The sequence below is a fragment of the Podarcis gaigeae genome (assembly GCF_964106915.1).
Source record: "Podarcis gaigeae genome assembly, chromosome: Z".
NCBI classification, from domain to species: Eukaryota; Metazoa; Chordata; class Lepidosauria; order Squamata; family Lacertidae; genus Podarcis; species Podarcis gaigeae.
The window spans coordinates 35,515,730-35,534,651 of NC_139691.1; the positions used below are offsets into that span (position 1 = coordinate 35,515,730).

Sequence of the window (18,922 nt, forward strand, 5' to 3'; positions counted from 1 at the left end):
TGTCCTTCTGGCTCTCCATTATTATTTAAAGAAAATGCTTTGCTAAATTTCAAATTCTGTAGCGTGCATGAAGTACAGTACATAGCTTGCAACTATTATACAAATGAATCTACTAAAAATACTATTAAAGCTACAGCACCAGTAAACCCATACAAGTATACAACAGCTTCATTTAAAAAATAATTTTTAAAAAGCTTAGTTTAACATATTAAATTCAGTGGCAAGCAGCTCTACCACATGGAATTAACTTCAACTGACCACTAGGAGTCTCCACAGAACTAACAACAGTGAAACATTTGATGAGGAAAGTGCAAGAGCAGGAAGATTAGGGCAGCATTTCTGAGTAACCACACCCACAGCTTCTAAAGAGGAGGAAAACCACAAGGACAAGAAAGTGGGAGCACGCAATGGTATACAAAGCACCAAGAGAGTATACTTTGCTTAACCACTAAGCATGTAACTGGCAGGACAGCAAATGGTCTAATTAAACCTTCTAGCTGAAGCATAGGTTTGTAACTAGTTTGAAGTGATGTCTGTGGTTTTCCTAGGTATACAGCAAGGCACGTTCGCTCTAATAAACAAATTAGAGCCCACGTTAGATGTATCTCACACAGAAGGCAAGAACATATAATCTAATTTCAAAAACATCCAAACTCAAGACCTAGGAGAAATTGTTGCTGTCCCCTGACATCTTCCACCTGAGGCAGCAATGTTACACCACCTACAGAGTAGCACACAATGCTATGCATTTAGTTGCATCTAACACTAATGTTCTTATAGCAAAGATGGTTCAATGCATGTTTCAAAGTCCTAATTTAAAAGTAGTTGAATTTACACTTGGAAATGATCTTAGCATATAAATTAATTAAGTAATAAGTTACTTAATATATTTGTACATTTTGAGGTGCTTAATTTCACAGAAAGACAATTAAGAATTATTGTGTTATTTTAAACATTTTGCATATGTGTAACAGTACACTATTTTGTACTACTACCAACCACCAACAAGTCTATTCACATGAGGATAACCTCATCACATGCAGATGCTACAATTGAAAGAAGCACCCAAATTATCATTTTGATGATGAGAACATCAAATAAGACAGATAAGACTGTTCTCCTTTAGCTGCCTGCTGAAATCTTTTCTGGTTGGATGGGCCTATTCAGACACATAATTTGGGTATATTTTTATTACTTACGTGGATGCTGCTCTGGAGTTTTCCAGGAGGAAGGGTGTGATATATAAATTTAAATAAATAAATAAATAAATAAATAATGCATGCTCTGGCCATACTTGTGAGGCAAGTTGCTTGTTAGGTGACTAGAATGACTAGCAGATGTTCTAAAGTAAAGCTAATGATCAAAACATAGCTAGAGATATTTGAGCATTTTGAATGGAAGAGGCCAAGATAATGCGGAAGCTAAGGAAAGGGGGTGAGTGTAAGGTGTGTGTGTTTCACAAAACCATTTGGGGGGCAGAGTCAGAATGCCCTGGGGGTATAATGCAAAACTCTCCAAAAATGTAGTATACAAAAGCAGATATGCTACTTGACTACCCCTATGTTCTACTTGTGTATAAATAATCCAAGTGGTGCTGCCCATGGAACTTCTCACTACTCAAAGAACTGGAGAACACAAAACAATACGATAGTTGTCCGAATATACACTAAGTTAAGTTTTGTTACCATTCACAAACAGCACATTCTAAAATTCAAAACATTTCCATATGCCAGATGTGACTGTAGACCCAACACCTGGGAAATATAAGTACTTGTAGTGATCAGTTGTCTAAAAAGTATGCCCAGCGTCCATCTACTGTAGAGGATGAAAATCTGTCCCTTGCTAGCAGATATGCTAGAACTCACAGGGTCCCAAAAGAAAGGATTCGTCCATTTGATCCAAACATAGGATTTCCATGCTTCTAAGCCAAACCTAGGGACGCAGGTGGCGCTGTGGGTTAAAGCCTCAGCGCCTAGGACTTGCCGATCGAAAGGTCGGCGGTTCGAATCCCTGCAGCGGGGTGCGCTCCCGCTGCTCGGTCCCAGCGCCTGCCAACCTAGCAGTTCGAAAGCACCTCCGGGTGCAAGTAGATAAATAGGGACCGCTTACCAGCGGGAAGGTAAACGGCGTTTCCGTGTGCGGCTCTGGCTCGCCAGAGCAGCGATGTCACGCTGGCCACGTGACCCGGAAGTGTCTCCGGACAGCGCTGGCCCCTGGCCTCTTGAGTGAGATGGGCGCACAACCCCAGAGTCTGTCAAGACTGGCCCGTACGGGCAGGGGTACCTTTACCTTTACCTTTAAGCCAAACCTAAAGCTTCACAAAAAGCATATGACCTCTTCCTTGGACAGTATTACTTCAGAATGCAGATAGGAGATCACATGCTAAAATACAATCCCATGTAAGAATACTTTCACACACAAAACCAGCCCACTGGCTTCAGTCATCCTCCACAACATAATAGCTGTTTTCAGAATCCTAGGGGGTAATTCAAAACCACAACAGTAGAAATTCAGAAAAGGCACCACCAGTCAAGAGAATGCCAACATGTTCAGTGAACAGTACCAATAAAGCCAACAGAAACAAGATTTCCTTCAGAAAAAAGAAATCTTGTTCAAATAAGGAGGAAAAGGAACACAAACTCTGGCAAAAGAAACACAAGCAGGAAATAAGGAATAAAAAACAATTTGAGGAGCACATCACTAAAAACAAAAAGGCCAACAATAACAAGGTATTTACATGCATTAGATGCAGGAAATTGCCAATGGAAGTCACTGGACCTTTGAACAACAAGGAAATCAAAAAAGGAAGGAAGAGGCAAATATTAAAATGGCAAATACCATGTTAGCATATGTAAACTAATGCATATATATGTTTATAAGATCTGAACTTGTAGTAACTAACCAGGAAAGAGACCCTAGACTTGTGATGGATGTCAGTGAAAACGCTGACCCAATAGGTAGCAGCTGTGAAAAATGAAATTATGTTAATGACCCAAATCAAAACGTTGTTATACCAATCGCTCAATATTCTCAGTGGAGAGGATACATTGAGTAATATGTTTGAATGTTGAATATGCAAGTGTATTTGTAGAGACAATGGGTAGAACAAACACTATTAGAAACACTGCTGGATAAGTGTTTAATGGTCATTGTATGTGTATTTGTTTAAAAACCAATTATTATTTTTTTAAGGCAAACTATGTTAAGCAAAGTTGGCAACCCTTAAAGGCTGTCCCTTTACCTGCAAGGTATGTTTTCAAACCATGTGATCAAAAATGGACAGCCTGACATTACTGTGACATGAGGAGCCAGACAGGTAGCTGGCACTGCCCACTTGTCAAACCAAGCCCTTGGGAGTAAGGGAAAATAAAGATTTGGCTGGCAGGCCTAATCCAGTCCTGCCTTGTTTAAAAGGCAGCCTAATTCCTTCACTCATCCTGTAATTTTGAGGTTCATTTTCATGGCATGAAACGAACTCCTGATCACTTTCATGCTCATTGATATGGTTCCAAACTAAAGAAAAACCCTATTTCATGAATACTAAAATATAATAGACTGCAGCCCCAAGATTCTTTGCTGTTCCCATTTATGACTCTTACATGATTGTTTAAGACTATAATCCTACACTTACCTTGAAGTCTCACTGAATTCAATAATACATACTTCTGAATGTGCATACATATGAATGTACTATATAGAAAGTCTGGGCCCTGACATGCTCTGAAAGTATTTGCTGCCTATGTTTCTTTGTAAAGTTGGTAAACTTGGTGTGGTTTGTGGAGCCATTTGGATGGGGAGGCACCAAATCCACACAAAGAGCCTCTTGACATAAATTACTATCCATACTGAAAAATCTGCAATTTCCCGTTTTTCAGTCTCTGCAATTCTCAAAATGACTCAGATTAAGTAACCTTCTACAATATAGACACATGTTGGTTTGTGTTCAGAAATGTTACAGGCAAGTTTTTTTTTATGCTTTGATGGAATCTACACACACATAAAAACATTCTGAAAATGCTTTTATTAAACTGAAAAACAGCCATAGTAAGCATTCATTCCAATGGATACTTAAACTTATTTATATTCTGAAATGTTTGTTGTGGTTGTTCCAATATGCTGTCTAGCTAATGCCAGCTACAGCAAACAGAACCAACAATATATGGAAGAATTTGGTCATAATTTGTGCCAACATGGAAGCCAACTCTCATGAATTCATTACTGACAGCATAGTATCAACATATATTTATACTTTGCTCATGAAGTCTGCATAAAACTCACTATTTTCCTATGCTACATCTGTGCTTAAATTATTGTTCATTGGTTTAATTTACCACCAGTTAGAGAAGTGTCAAGGATCCAAAGCTGGTGGAGTTCTGCAAACTGTTCTGAACGACTATCTCTTACTCTGTTTATAGAGATTTCTGCCTTCAGTTGAGTACAATAAGCCAATTGTTGTGTACTTTAGTTTTTTTCTGATATGTGCACCATCCATAGTTCCAGAAGCTTACTGGAATATTTTGTTAAGGGGGAATTATTCGGTTGTTTTTGTTATGTATTTTCTGTTTTTTATATTGTGATTTTATGGTGTGAACTACCCTGAGATTTATGGGTATAGGGTTGTATATAAATTTTATAAATAATAATACAGAAACATGTCATTCAAATGACATTCATATGTGCATCAAGACATTCAGTAACTTTTAAGCAATTCCAAGAGAAACTAATGGGCTAAATACAGCCCATTCTTACACATGCTTACCCACGAAGCCGAAGTACTATCACCAAACTGTTTAAAATGTAAAATGAAGTTCAATATAAATATAAACTAATGCACATTAGGGAAATATATATATAATTTCACATATACACTGACAGGGTCAGAACAGACGGTAGCTAACCAGGAAAAGAATCTTAAGGTCTGACCATATCCATCAAAGCTGAATGATGGAAGATTCAGGCCAGAGAAAAGGAAGTAATTCACTACCATCATTAATTATTATTCTTCATTAACATTTGCAATGGAGGAAGGGTTCGCACATTAGACTTCTACCATTTACATCCAGATGTTTTTCCCAAAGTGGGCGATACTGCCCCCTGGGGGGTGCTGGAATGATCCAGGGGGTGGTAGTAGCCTCGGGTGTAACTGGGGGAGGGGTGCTGAAAAGGGGCAGTGGAAGCATAAGAAAATTTTGAAAAACCATTTGTAAAGTACATGCTTCATCTGTTGTGAAATGATGCTTACTGCCAGATCTCTCCTGGATCCAGTGGTCATGCTGGACGAAAGGAGTAAACCTGGGCTTCAGTATACCCTTTTCAGCTTCACCCAGGCCCAGGAAGTGGCTCACAGCTTACCTGCCTGTTGGGCCAATGACAGGCGACAGTGGCACAAGCCCTGACACTGGGCAGATCGACTGAGCCAGCAGGCTTCACTCTAGTCCGCCACGTGGGTTTTTAATCTGGGAGCCTAGTCCACCTCCTCGGCCAGTTTTGAAAAATTGTTTGTACATGTTTCAGCAGTCGTGTAATGACACTTACCGCTGTGTCTTACTTATAACAACATCTTTATTTACTATGTTGTATCATGTAGGTAGAAATATAGATACATAAAGGATTTGTCACTGCATCTTTGTTTGTTTGCTTAAAGAAGGTAGATTTCCAGAGAGGCACTGAATATTTTTTTTCTGAAAATGGGGTGGTAGGCCAAACAAGTTTGGGAACCTCTGATCTAGATGGAAAGCAGTATTAACCCATATTACCAGTCTTAGAAATTCCCCAGGAGCCAGCATGTTTTTTGACAGTCATGGGTCCAATTGCGACCACATGGAGATCTCTGGGTGCCAGGTTGGCATCTGACAACTCCATCTGCCTGGCACCTCCAGCTTTCATAAGTAAGTAAGCAGAAGCTTATTTATTGCATTATATCCTATATCTTTCTCCAAGGAGTACACAGTTCACCCTCCTTATCCCTACAACAACCCTGTGAGATAGGTTGAGAGGCTGTGACTGCCAGAAAGATCTAGAAATATGGTCAAATAAGAAAACAACGCAAAGCATCCTGAGCTAAGAGGGAGCACTCCTCCATCTTCGCTCAGGAGGCTTTGCAGGGCTATCCCTGAAGCCAGGAGAGCAAGCGGGATTGGTGCGCACCGATCCCTCTTGCCCTCCTGGTTTCAGCGAAAGCAAGCCTACTGGCTTTCCTCCCGCAAGAGCCGTGTGCTCTTTAAAGGGAGCGCGGCTCTTGGGGGCTTTTCTGGAAGGTGGGGGAAGGGACAGAGCCATGCGCTCTGTCCCTTCCCCCATCTCCTGCAAAAGCCAGGGATAGCCGCATGAAGCCTCCACAGGGCAACGGGATGAAGGCTCCCCACTACCCTGCGGAGGCTTCGCGTGGCTAATCCAGAAGCTAGAACAGCTAGAGGAAGCGCTGTACAGCACTCCCTCTAGCTGTTCTGGCTTTTGCATAGCCCTGCGAAGCCTTCACAGGGCACAGGGATGAAGGCTCCCCATGCCCTGTGGAGGCTTCGCACGGCTAAACCAGAAGCTAAAACAGCCAGCGGGATCGTAGCACAGCGATCCCGCTGGCTGTCCTGGCTTCTGGCTTAGCCGCACTCAGCCTCTCCAGGGCAAGGGGAGCCTTCATCCCCTGCCCACGAGAAGCTGTGCGCGGCTAAGGCTCCCCCAAGAGCTGCGCTCCCTTTAAAGAGAGCGCTGAGCGTATGTGCTGCTCTTAGGGGCTTTTCCCCAAGGAGGGAAAAGGGCAGCCCATCTCTCTCCTTAGGGAAAAGCCCCGAAGAGCTGCACACACACTGCACACGGCTCTTTAAAGGGAGCACTGAGCAGAGCCTCCCACCTGCATTCGCTCCATAAGATGCACACACATTTCCCCTTACTTTTTAGGAGGGGAAAAGTGTATCTTATAGGGCAAAAAATACGGTACTACAGTAGCACAACATCCAACAACTCTGGCTTTGTCACATGATTTGTAATGAGAAGAAATAAAAAATAATCTAAGTCAATCCATTGTGTCATCTGTCCTTCTTGCACAGTTAACCTACACAAACCAGACCACAAGATACCAGAGATAGAATTCAGGGTCCCTGTAGGACAAATAGGTTCTGATATTTCAAAGAAGATAGCAAAGCCACACACTACTAGAGAAAAATAGAAAAATGTCTGTCCAACTTCAAATCTAGCATGGCCAGTCATATCCCATTAACTGTACACATTAACACCACCTGTAGTTTTGGAGCCCCAGACATATTAAGAAGAGAGAATCAAAGTACCTAAAAATACTGCTAGCCCCCATAAGCTAAACTTTTGTCAATTGTGAATTGACTGCAATCAGCATTTCACTAAATAATATTCATATCCAATTTTACATACTTACTTGACTTGACCTGTCACAACTTACAGAACTGAAACAATGAAGGTCTACATTTCAGCACAACATACATTTCTGCCTACACACGAGGTTCACAGCAAAATTTAAAGCAAAAAGCATAAACAATGTACCTAGAATATTTAGGTCACAATATATAAACACCTTCCTAACAATAAGGCCATGATAACTTCAGTCTTTTTCTCTAGGAAGCCTCTTATGCATAATCCAACTCACTGGCATGCATGGTATGTAGTACTAAACACATTGCTGCATTTCCTGTGCTGCATTTCCTGTGCTGGAGCAGAATTATTTGGAATCTCAGATTTAGAAAAAAGGATTTTGCTTTGCTTTCCATTTTAAACAAATTTATCCCACAGTCAATGTATAATTTCAGGAATTATCAGTAGTTAAATGACAGTCACATTAGGTTAACACAAATCATATTGTTACATAGTATAGTACTGTGCTGTAACAAATCACAAACTATCCCAAAAAAGACAATACAGTCAAACCTCAGTTGTCGAACGTAATCCATTCTGGAAACCCATTCAGCTTCCGAAAAGTTCAACCACCGAGGCGCGGCTTCCAATTGGTTGCAAGAAGTTCCTGCACTCAAGCGGAAGCCACATCGGACATTCGGCTTCCGAAAAAAGTTCAAAAACTGAAGCATTTACCGCCGGGTTTTCAACGTTCGGGAAAGCTAACTACAGTGGTACCTCATGTTACACACCATCCTTCTTACTAATGCTTCGGGTTATGCGCTCTGCTAACCCGGAAGTAGATGCCCCTTGTTGCGAACTTTGCCCCAGGATGCATGCGGAAGTCGCACTCCAGCGGCGTGGCAGCAGCGGGAGGCATCATTAGCGAAAGTGCGTCTCATGTTACGAGCGGTTTCCAGTTACGAACAGACCTCCAGAACAGATTAAGTACATAACAAGAGGTACCACTGTACATACACTTCAGGTTACAGACTCCGCTAACCCAGAAATATTACCTCGGGTTAAGAACTTTGCTTCAGGATGAGAACAGAAATTGTGTGGTGGTGCAGCAATAGCAGTAGGCCCCATTAGATAAAGTGGTGCTTCAGGTTAAGAACAGTTTCAGGTTAAGAACAGACCTCCAGAACTAATTAAGTTCTTAACCCGAGGTACCATTGATAGTGACTGATAGGTCAAAGTGAAGACAACAAAGTGGGTCCAGAATTTAGAAAGTTAAATTTGGCAGGTTTTCAACCCTGTAAATTATGTGCAAGGCAGTTGCCAGGACAACTTCTTCAGTTACAAGGCCAAAAATAAACTGAACAAACTTTATCTTCAGAGATATAGTCATTTGGACTATGTTCTCAATAAAATAGTACCTAAACTGAATTTTACTTTGGGATCTTAAGGAAATAAGATGTTTGAGATTTCAGATTTGAGACGCTGTACAAGTTTAGAACCTGCTCAAAATATTAATTCTAATCACTTTAAAACAAGCCAAAATAAAACAGCCCAAGAGACTGCTCTGTATGCCCTCCACATGCTTCATACTTTCAGAACTGCTCTAGGACGTTATTTTAACACTGACCAGACAGATTATGGTCTGGTCAGTTTCATCCTGAATGATAAATTGTGGTTGCTACCACAACCCCACAACAGTGCAACATGGCATGAGCTGGGGCTAGGCTCCCTTCTTATCAAGGAAAGAAATCATCCTTAAAGTGGAGTGACATAACTGTTCCTGCGGAAACTGCCCTATCAGTTCAATTATATAAGTCCTCAACACTATAAGCTTTTACCAGCAAATAACTGTTACCATATTATTAATATAACTGTAAAGCATCCTTGTTGCTAACTTGAAGCTCAAAAGATAGTTCAATATATCTATACTTTTTTGTTACATAACATACAGAAAAGCAGCATATAGCAACTAAAATATGAAGGGTAGCACAGCGTGCAAGGCTACAATCATTCTTCCCAAGTAGGTTTTATAAGAAAAGCTACATAAGCAATACAGAACAGTCACAACTGTAGATGTGATTAAGTCAGTTTCACTGAGCTTAGGTGTGCAGAATCTTCTTACAAATTTGAGTATGAAAGAAGTGAGAGGCGCCTGAATGTTTAGGTGGGTAATGAAAATAGTCTGGCACACTTCCATGCAATTTGCCACTTGCTTACGAACCTTAGAAGCGTGGCCATTTCCCACATGTGACCAGTGGAGTACTACGCTGCACATGCCTCCCCACCAGTTACAGAAGAACAGTGCATAACTTTGGTAACTTTGATCAAAATTCTGTCTTCCAGACTTATAGGGTCAGTATAAGTCCAAAGGATGTAACACACATCCATAACAGCAGGACATGTTTTCCTCAACAGGACTTTAAATGAGAATGATACCCAAAACCATTCATTTTCCTAAGACAGTGTTGTTTTGTGGCATATGGGGAGGGAAAATATTATATCCAAAACTGGCTTAGATTAGACCTGAATGCAAACAAGCCTTGTATCACATTTTTCTGATGCAAATAGCATCACTCATTTTTGAAAATTGAATCATATTGTTAAAAGCACAGCTACAGAAGATTTCCTGTTACAATTGTTGACCCACAGGTGGTTACTGTTAGTTGTAGTCAATTGCAGGAAGAGGCAGCTGTATATGTGGGTAAAATACCACATCCAAAAAACCAAAACATTACTCACAAAGTAAAAATTAAGATTGGGTCCCTTAGATCCCAAGCCTTGCACATCCTTGGCACCAGCATGCAGACACTGTTGAGCTTGTTCTGAGTTTAGTGCCAAAACATGGTGTCCCCAAACCAGTGTTCAAAATTAGTCAGGTACCAGGTGCATTTTGCACCTGGCTATTTGCCACTTGCGACCAAGTGAAGATGCCTGACATCTCCACAATCTAGAGGTGCATGCCTGGGGATCACTGGATCTTGACTGTTTTCACACACTAATACCACATCTTCCAAAATTCGCTCACTTAGATTTTATCTGCACAATCAGATTAAATTTCAGAAACCAATATTTTTTGTGCAGCCTGAGCAGGAGCAGTGAACAATGTTATAGTTAATTGTTGCTTGTCTTCACTTACCCCACCCTACTGCCTTGCTCACAGTTGTGAAGAATATTCTTACATTATGAATGCTCCATGTCACCATTAAGAAAAAGTGGTAGAAACAGGCCAATATATATGTGGACTGTCCCTGGATCAAGTGACTTTTCTTCTTAAAGTTGTCAAAGCTCTTTACCTTGCTCGAGGTTGTCATCTGAACTAGCCAGATGCTTAACTGATAATCAATCACAGTCAGTCGATCATTTGAAAAATAAGGCCTTAGAGCCGTCTTGCCCAAAAATAGCAACTACAGTGGTGCCTCGCTAGACAAAAAGAATCCGTTCCGCGATTCTCTTCGTCTAGTGGTTTTTTCGTCTTGCGAAGCAAGCCCATTGACAGCTTAGCGGATTAGCGCTACAGCTGTCAAGCGGCTTCCAGCGATCAGCTGTTAAGCGGCTTATCAGCGGAACAGCTGATAAGAGGCTTAGCGGCTTAAGAAAAGGGCGGAAAAAGCGGAAAAAACCCGCGGGGGGATGCAAGATTTTTTTCGTCTTGCGAAGCAACCCCATAGGGTAATTCGTTTTGCGAAGCGCCTCCAAAACGGAAAACCCTTTCGTCTAGCGGGTTTTTCGTCTTGCGAGGCGTTCGTCTTGCGGGGCACCACTGTAGATATTCTCTGTAACCTTGACTTAAGGAGCCATTTGGACCCTAGCTTATATATCTGAGTTTCTAATACTGCCCCAAAACACACACAAAAATAGTTAAACATGGCATACCATTGTCAAAGCCAGGTAAGAGTGCTTTGTATTTTTCTGTCACACCCCATCCTTAAATGCTAAAGGGTCAACACAGAAGCTATTCCAGGTCCAGTATTGCTCATGCATATTTTTCAGGCCAGCTACACTTAAAATTGCCATCTCTAAATCAGCTCCATTTGTCAGCACAATCCTATGCAAAATTATGTGTATCTCTGCATAGGATTATGCTGCGAGTCTTAATCAAGGCTGAGAGAAGCTAATTTACTATTCATTTCTGCTGGAAGGAGAAAATGGTCAAGGGTTCCTACCACATTTATTAGTATCTCTTCTAAGAGTTGCTTCATATGCCACATCTGATACCCAACTATAGAATTACTGGAAAAAATCCATGAAAATAGCAAATTATGAACAGTGTCCATACGCATAATAAACCATGGCTTGGAACGTGTCATTGATGATCCAGAAGGAAAAAAAATGTGACATATGAAACACCATTAAACTAAATTTACACTTTAAATAATGAAACATGTAAAGAATATCCTATGTTCAAGCCCAGGTATCTTCCACTAATAAGATTTTGGATAGCAATATGGATAATATCTTTATAAGAACTGCTCTCAGAATGGACTATCGAAGATTATGTGAACAAGAGTTTGATTCAGTGTAAAATAGCCCAAAGTAAATACTACAAGGCATCATTCAATGGAATGTCACCACACAGACACCATGCTAGCCTCACACTACCAACTGCAACCTATGTCTGGCTCCACTTGGCATTTCTCCATACATAGGGGAACCAGAAGTCTGACTCCAAACCAGCTAGTGAAGGGCAATTCTTGCTTGTTTCAAAAGTCGCTCATTGCTCCACTGCATAATTCCATCATAATCCACTATGGAAAAACCAAAACCACCATAATCCCAGAACATTCCAAAAGAGATGGGATACCCCATCCACCTCAGAAGAACCAAGCCAACACCACACTACCTGAGAACAAGGGTGCCACACCACTCCCTGGCAAAGTATATGTGGTAGTTGTGAACCAGCAGAAACCTAACAGGTGTGGCTCTTCCAAGTCTGGAGACGCAAATAAGAGAAAATATGAAACTATTAAAGTCTTGTCAGATGTTTCTTCAAGATTTAGAACATTGCTAAGACCAAAAGAAATGGACAACTCTTTGGATATGGTTGCTGTCTCCTTTTTCACAGTTGGGCTCCAGTGCCATCAACAGCTACATACTAGTCAGGGAAGCAACAGATGTCCAATATGAAATGAAGCGATTTCCAATCACTGCATATTGGGGGCAGTGAACGGTTTATCTGTTGAGTATCTACTACCAACCCTATCTTGCTGCCTGGCCCACACCTCCTCCTCCTTCATTTATTTAATTATCTGAAGGCCCAGGGGAAGCAACTTTTTACTGGCTTTCTTCATGTGTTTTTAACAGTAGTCTAGAATGCAGAAATGTAGCAAGTGAGGATTTTTCTACTACTGATACAAAGAGCAATGGAGTAATTTAATCCTGTACAGTGGTACCTTGGGTTACATATGCTTCAGGTTACAGACCCACTAACCCAGAAATAGTGCTTCAGGTTAAGAACTTTGCTTCAGGATGAGAACAGAAATCGTGCTTTGGCGGCGGGGCAGCAGCAGGAGCCCCCATTACCTAAAGTGGTGCTTCAGGTTAAGAACAGTTTCAGGTTAAGAACAGACCTCCGGAACGAATTAAGTACTTAACCCGAGGTACCACTGTAGTTCATGCTACAAAAGTATTTGTCAGTTTCAAATAATGCCACACCACCACTTGTTTCTTTTTCTGCCTGTTTAATTTACAGTGGTACCTCGGGTTAAGAACCTAATTCGATCTGGAGGTCCATTCTTAATCTGAAACTGTTCTTAACCTTTAACTAATGGGGCCTCCCGGCGCCGGCGCACGATTTCTGTTCTCATCCTGAAGGAACGTTCTTAACCTGAGGTACTATTTCTGGGTTAGCGGAGTCTGTAACCTGAAGCGTCTGTATCCTGAAGCGCCTGTAACCCAAGGTACCACTGTATTTCATCTCTTTATTTGCTGACTTTATATTCCACCTTTTCTCCAAGGAACTCAAGGTTGTGTGCATAGTTCCACCCCTCCACATTTAATGCCCACAAGAACCCTGTGAGGTAGGTTAGACTTAAGCTAGTGACTAGCCCAATTACACCCAGTGAGCCCAATTACACCCAGGAGCGTCTCCACCCCCATCGTTCTACCCGGACACTGAGGTCCCGCACCGAGGGCCTTCTGGCAGTTCCCTCACTGCGAGAGGCCAAGTTACAGGGAACCAGGCAGAGGGCCTTCTCGGTAGTGGCGCCCTCCCTGTGGAATGCCCTCCCACCAGAAGTCAAAGAGAACAACTACCAGACTTTTAGAAGACATCTGAAGGCAGCCCTGTTTAGGGAAGCTTTTAATGTTTGATGTATTACAGTATTTTAATATTTTTTTGGAAACCGCCCAGAGCGGCTGGGGAGGCCCAGCCAGATGGGCGGGGTATAAATAATAAATTATTATTATTATTATTATTATTATGGCTGAGTGGGCATTTGAGTCCAGCACTCAAGTACTAACACTTTGTGTGTGTTTTATTGTGGTGCTGTTCAAGTCAAAGGAACTAGGCCAGTAAAAGTTGCCAACATTTAAGAGCCTACCTAGGTTCTCTAAAAAAAAAAAAAAAAAAAAGCTCAGGCACTCTCCCTCTTTCTGCCTTCAAAGCGCTGCCAACTTTTCAAACAGTACTTAAAGCTGCTCCTAACAGTAGTCTGGCCTGCAATAAGGAACAAATTAGAGTATCCATCTCTGTACCATGAAAAGCATCACCTGCTGCTTTCTGCATCTCAAACTTCTGTGGAAAGTCCTAATAACATGGCCAGTCACTGCAGTTGATAAACCAATCTTCTGTGAAAAGCCACAGGTGAAAGAATTTAGAGTCAGGATGGTATAGGACAGGTTTCCTCAAACTCGGCCCTTCAGATGTTTTGAAACTACGATTCCCATCATCCCTGACCACTAGTCCTGCTAGCTAGGGATCATGGGAGTTGTAGGCCAAAAAAACATCTGGAGGGCCGAATTTGAGGAAGCCTGGTATAGGAGTTAGGCATGTTGATTGGCACCAGGGAGATCAAAGTTCAAATCCTACCAAGCCGTGCCACTCACAACTATCCTTCAACCATAGTGCATCTGCCTGTTGTTAACCAGAAGGTTGGTGGTTTGAGGCCACCCAAAGACAGCTGTGGGCAGGATTCCTGCAGAGTGTTGGACTAGATGACCTTCAGGATACCTTCGAACTCTACAATTCCATGATTCTATGTGACCTGTTATGAAAATGTGTAGGAGGAAGAACCAGGTAACAATGAACAAAACCAAACAAAATAGTAAAGTCAAGTCTCAGTGAAAAGCACAAGAGATGAGATAAGTAAAGCAGCTGACCCTTAATTTCCCACCTCACCCGAAACACACATAGCTATTAATGAAGCCTATTAAAGGCACTCTTCTGGCCACCTCAAGGATTACCAACATTTCAAACAACCCCAGCAGCTGTGCCTTTAACAGTCACTTGATCCATAAAAGCCAAAAGGAAAACCCAGTCCACCTCCATGCCACAAGAGCCTTAATGAACCCATTGCTGCCTCTCCTCAAAACCCCTGTAGGGCACAAGGGCAAAGCCTCCAGAGACAGCTGGCAACCCAAGCCTCTGTGCAGGATGTCACAGGAGCAGGGCCTATGAAAAATGCTCCACCCCTATGCAAACCTAGTCAACGTATTCTCCCCTCCACTTCCACACACATGCACAGCAGACTGCAAACTTTCCAGCCCACCCCAGTAACTGCCCCTTTAGCAGCAGCAACCAGAGAAGTGTGGGCTCTGTGCTGTTTCACGGCGTCTTTTAGTCCAGCTTCGCAGGATTTCCCCCCCTAGTCGGAACCCTTTGGTCGTTTATCATTACTGAAATTGGGGTTTGTTTGTTGTTGTTTTACTGCACGTCGCCTAGAGGCCCTCGCGCGAGGCGGCTGACGAAACAGAAGCAACGGTGCCCCCCGCGAGCTTCTAGGGTTTTTAAAAACTCTCGCCTGAAACGCCCCCCCCCAACACCTTAACCCCTAACCCCCATCCCACCCGCCCTCCGTTTTTAAAAAGGCCGGGCCAGGCCGGGTGTGCTGCGAGCTGCCACCTCGACCGCATAACACCCTCCACCCCCCGCAACGCTTTAAGCCCCGGTCAGCCCTGCGCCCCCCCCCCCCCACACCTCCTCACTCACCAGCTTGGGCTTGTTCTTACTCTCATCCTCAGGGGCGCGCCAGCCGCCGCCTCCGACACCGCCCCGCCTCGGGTTCATCTTACCCGGCGGTTCCTCACCGCCGGCTCCCTGGTTCTCCATGCCTCCTCTCTTCCCTTACCTCTCTCTCTCCCTTCCCTCAGGCACTCATGGCGGGATGAAGGGAGGTGCCCGCCCCGCCTCGCCAAGTCTCTTTCCCACCCCCCAACCCCCTTTTTTTTTTTGGTCGCCGCCTTGCTCTCCTCACGCTCGCTCCGCTCCTGTCAGGGCACTCGGCGCGCGACTGGCGGCTTTCTGCGCACGCGCTCGTTTACCCACCCACCCCTCCTCCTCCCCCCTCCCTTGCGCGCGCCCTGACGGCAGACGGGCTGGGGAAGCGAAGGAAGGAGACGGCGGGACGTAAACTCAACACTTCCCCCCCCCCCCGTCTCTCTCGCGCACAGGGGGTCCTCCTGTGTGCGCACGCGCAAGCCTCTTGGCACGCTGAAGCCGCTAAGGCGCGCCGATGCCCTCACTCGTGGCTGAGGGTGAACGAGGGATGGGGCCCGGAAGCTGTTCGAAGAAGACTTGGGTGAGCGCCGAAAGGAAAAGCCTGGCGGAAGTGAGTGCCCGGATGGAAGGCAGGCAAGGCAGGCGGGAGGGGAGAAGAAAAGGGTTTGTGAAAGGGAGATGAGTCACAAGAAAGGAGTGGATTAAGAAGTAGGGGGAGGGAAAGGGGGAGGGGCAGCGTCTGTCAAGGCTCAGACCTCTCTTCAGACCTTCCCTGGCACAGGCGGGAATTCAACAGGGTCCCTCTGCCAGAACACCCCACTCTCGACCTGGATATTCCAGCTACAAAAAGATATTTCACAAGTTGAAAGTGCTGAATTGGGACTTATCGAGGAGTTTGAGCCGATCTGTTTAGGCATGATAGAGACAATGCTTTCCTGCCATGCGACTGGTGCTCACTAACCTAGCAGCCCTAGAATGATTGCCTTTATCACCAGTTACTGCTGTGGTGAATTATCAATGCGGTTCATTTGCTTAAAGTTTCTTTGATTTTCTTTACTTTTGTTAGCCCTCCACGTGAGTGTGTGAGATAGAGAGACGAGATGAAACTTCATGATGCATGTGATGGAAAACTTGTGCCATAATAAATCGGTCAATCTTTGTTCCTTGTACTGTAACAGAAACACAGCCAGCCTAACCTACTGTATCTCCACACACACACACACACACACAAAATACCTGAACCGCATATATTACTTTCAAAAAAAAGAGAAGGGAGAAAGGGATGCTAAGGAATAACACATGAAATTATTGTGTTGGAATTTAAATCTGGGCCCCCGTGTACAGTACCAATACAGCATTCTGTTCCCTTCACCATGTTGAACCATCAGAATGTAGACATCTTGGTCTCGTACATTATCTTCAAACAATCCTAATCCATATTGATATCCATCCATATGATATGAGAGACTACTATCTTGATTAAGGTCTCGTCAGTGACAAGATAGATGACTCCTTGAGAACCACATGGGTTGATGGAAGAAAGGTGGGAGATATAAATGGAATTTTAAAAATGGAATAGCAAAGGAGATGTCTGTAATATAAAATAAACACAACTAATTACATAGATACTCAGTGATCCCTGTTGGAAGTTTCACACACTGCTTTCAACGTTTCCCCTCATTCTAGATAAGTTGTGCCTGGTAGTGGTTACTGACTCATGAGAAAAAAATGCATTTTTTTCTGCATTGTTTTTGTACACCTTACAAGGCTTAGCTAGGAACTAAAAATAGATTCCACACCAATGCCTTGGTGAGCTTTGTGCCAGTCTCCAATTAAGCTGTGGAGCTTCTGATAAAAGAGAGGTGTGTGATACTAATATATTTATTTATTAATTATAATAAGCAGGCAAACCTCCAGTACCTGCTAGCAAAAAGGGTGGCAAAATATGGCATATGATTGTAATTGGGGAGGTGGGGGGGAATACTAGACAGACATTTTCCACAGACGTTCTAAACAGTTTCAGATTATAACTTTTAATGATGATCCCATATTAGTGACCCCAGCCTCAGCAACACCAATCTCTCCACTACAAAGGTTATCCTTCACTTTTACAATATCTTTTTAATACACAATTTTGTTTCTTGGCCCCATAAAAAATATTAAATCAAGTATACCACATATGCTAGACCAAAGTTCTTATGCAGCAGATCTGTACTTCTTATGGAAGCCATAGAAATAATTGCTGAACTTACAGAGCTGAGTGCTGAAATTGTCTCAAAGCAACATCTGGATGTCTTCAACTTCCCTACTGGTGCTAGATAAATCTTTTATTCTATCCCCTTACTTAGAGAATAGAGTTAAACTAGATGCTTTTTTACTGTCTTTCATAGCTATTAGACTACATTGGCCACAGTGATCCATGCGACGGTCACCTCCAGGCTTGACAACCATAATTCACTCTACGCGGGGCTGCCCTTGAAGCTGTCTCAGAAACTTCAGCGGACGCAGAATGCTGCAGCGAGGCTCCTCACGGGGTCTCTGCCATGGGAGCATATTCACCCAGTGCTTTTCCAGCTGCACTGGCTCCCGATGGAGTACAGGGTTAGATTTAAGGTGCTGGTTTTGACCTTTAAAGCCCTTCATGGCCTAGGACCCTTGTACCTACGGGACCGCCTCTCCCGGTATGCCCCACGAAGAGCCTCAAGGTCCATAAATAACAACACCTTATTGGTCCCGGACCCTAAGGAAGTTAGATTGGCTTCAACCAGAGCCAGGGCCTTTTCAACCCTGGCTCCGGCCTGGTGGAATGCTCTGCCTCATGAGACCATGGCCCTACAGGATCTGACTTCTTTCCGCAGGGCCTGTAAGACAGAGTTGTTCCGCCTGGCCTTTGGTTTGGAGCCAATTTGATTCCCTCCCCCTCTTTCTTTTTTCTTTTCCTTTCTCCTCCTGCGATGAGGCTACATTTTAATATTTTAATGTTTCAGTATTTTAATGTTGTATTTTAATTTTGTTTTTAAATTGTATTCATTCAACTTGTTTTTATTATTGCTTGTTAGCCGCCCTGAGCCCAGCCTTGGCTGGGGAGGGCGGGGTATAAATAAAAAATATTATTATTATTACATTTGAACAATTACCAGAGGTTAACTTCTAGAACAACAGCTGCATATCCCTGGAATGTGAGTCTTGTGTATGACCAATGCTTGTTTGGTATCGACTATTAGAGTAACAGGATGAAATTATGTGGGTAGTTGGAAAGGAGAGTATGATGTCTTCTGTATTCTGAAATACTTTAGTATGATCACAGGAAGTATGGTCTTCCTAAAGGACTGTCTGGCATGGAAGGGAATCATGGATGAATCTTCATTCAAACATTAAGCATTTTAATATTGTGATTTTATGAGACCTGTGGGTATGGAGCACTATACAATTTTAATAATAAATAATGAT

At 43.0% G+C, this 18,922-nt stretch overlaps 1 protein-coding gene across 1 annotated transcript in view; it reads right to left on the reverse strand.

Moving 5' to 3' along the window:
- Positions 1 to 15,671, reverse strand: part of DIAPH2 (diaphanous related formin 2) — a 340,556-nt gene extending 324,885 nt beyond the window's left edge. Inside the window, exon 1 of the mRNA XM_083722729.1 lies at positions 15,464 to 15,671. Within this exon, the coding sequence (XP_083578855.1) occupies positions 15,464 to 15,583 (120 nt within the window). The 5' untranslated portion in view covers positions 15,584 to 15,671. The remainder of the gene's footprint in view (positions 1 to 15,463) is intronic.
- Positions 15,672 to 18,922: the final 3,251 nt, after the last annotated feature.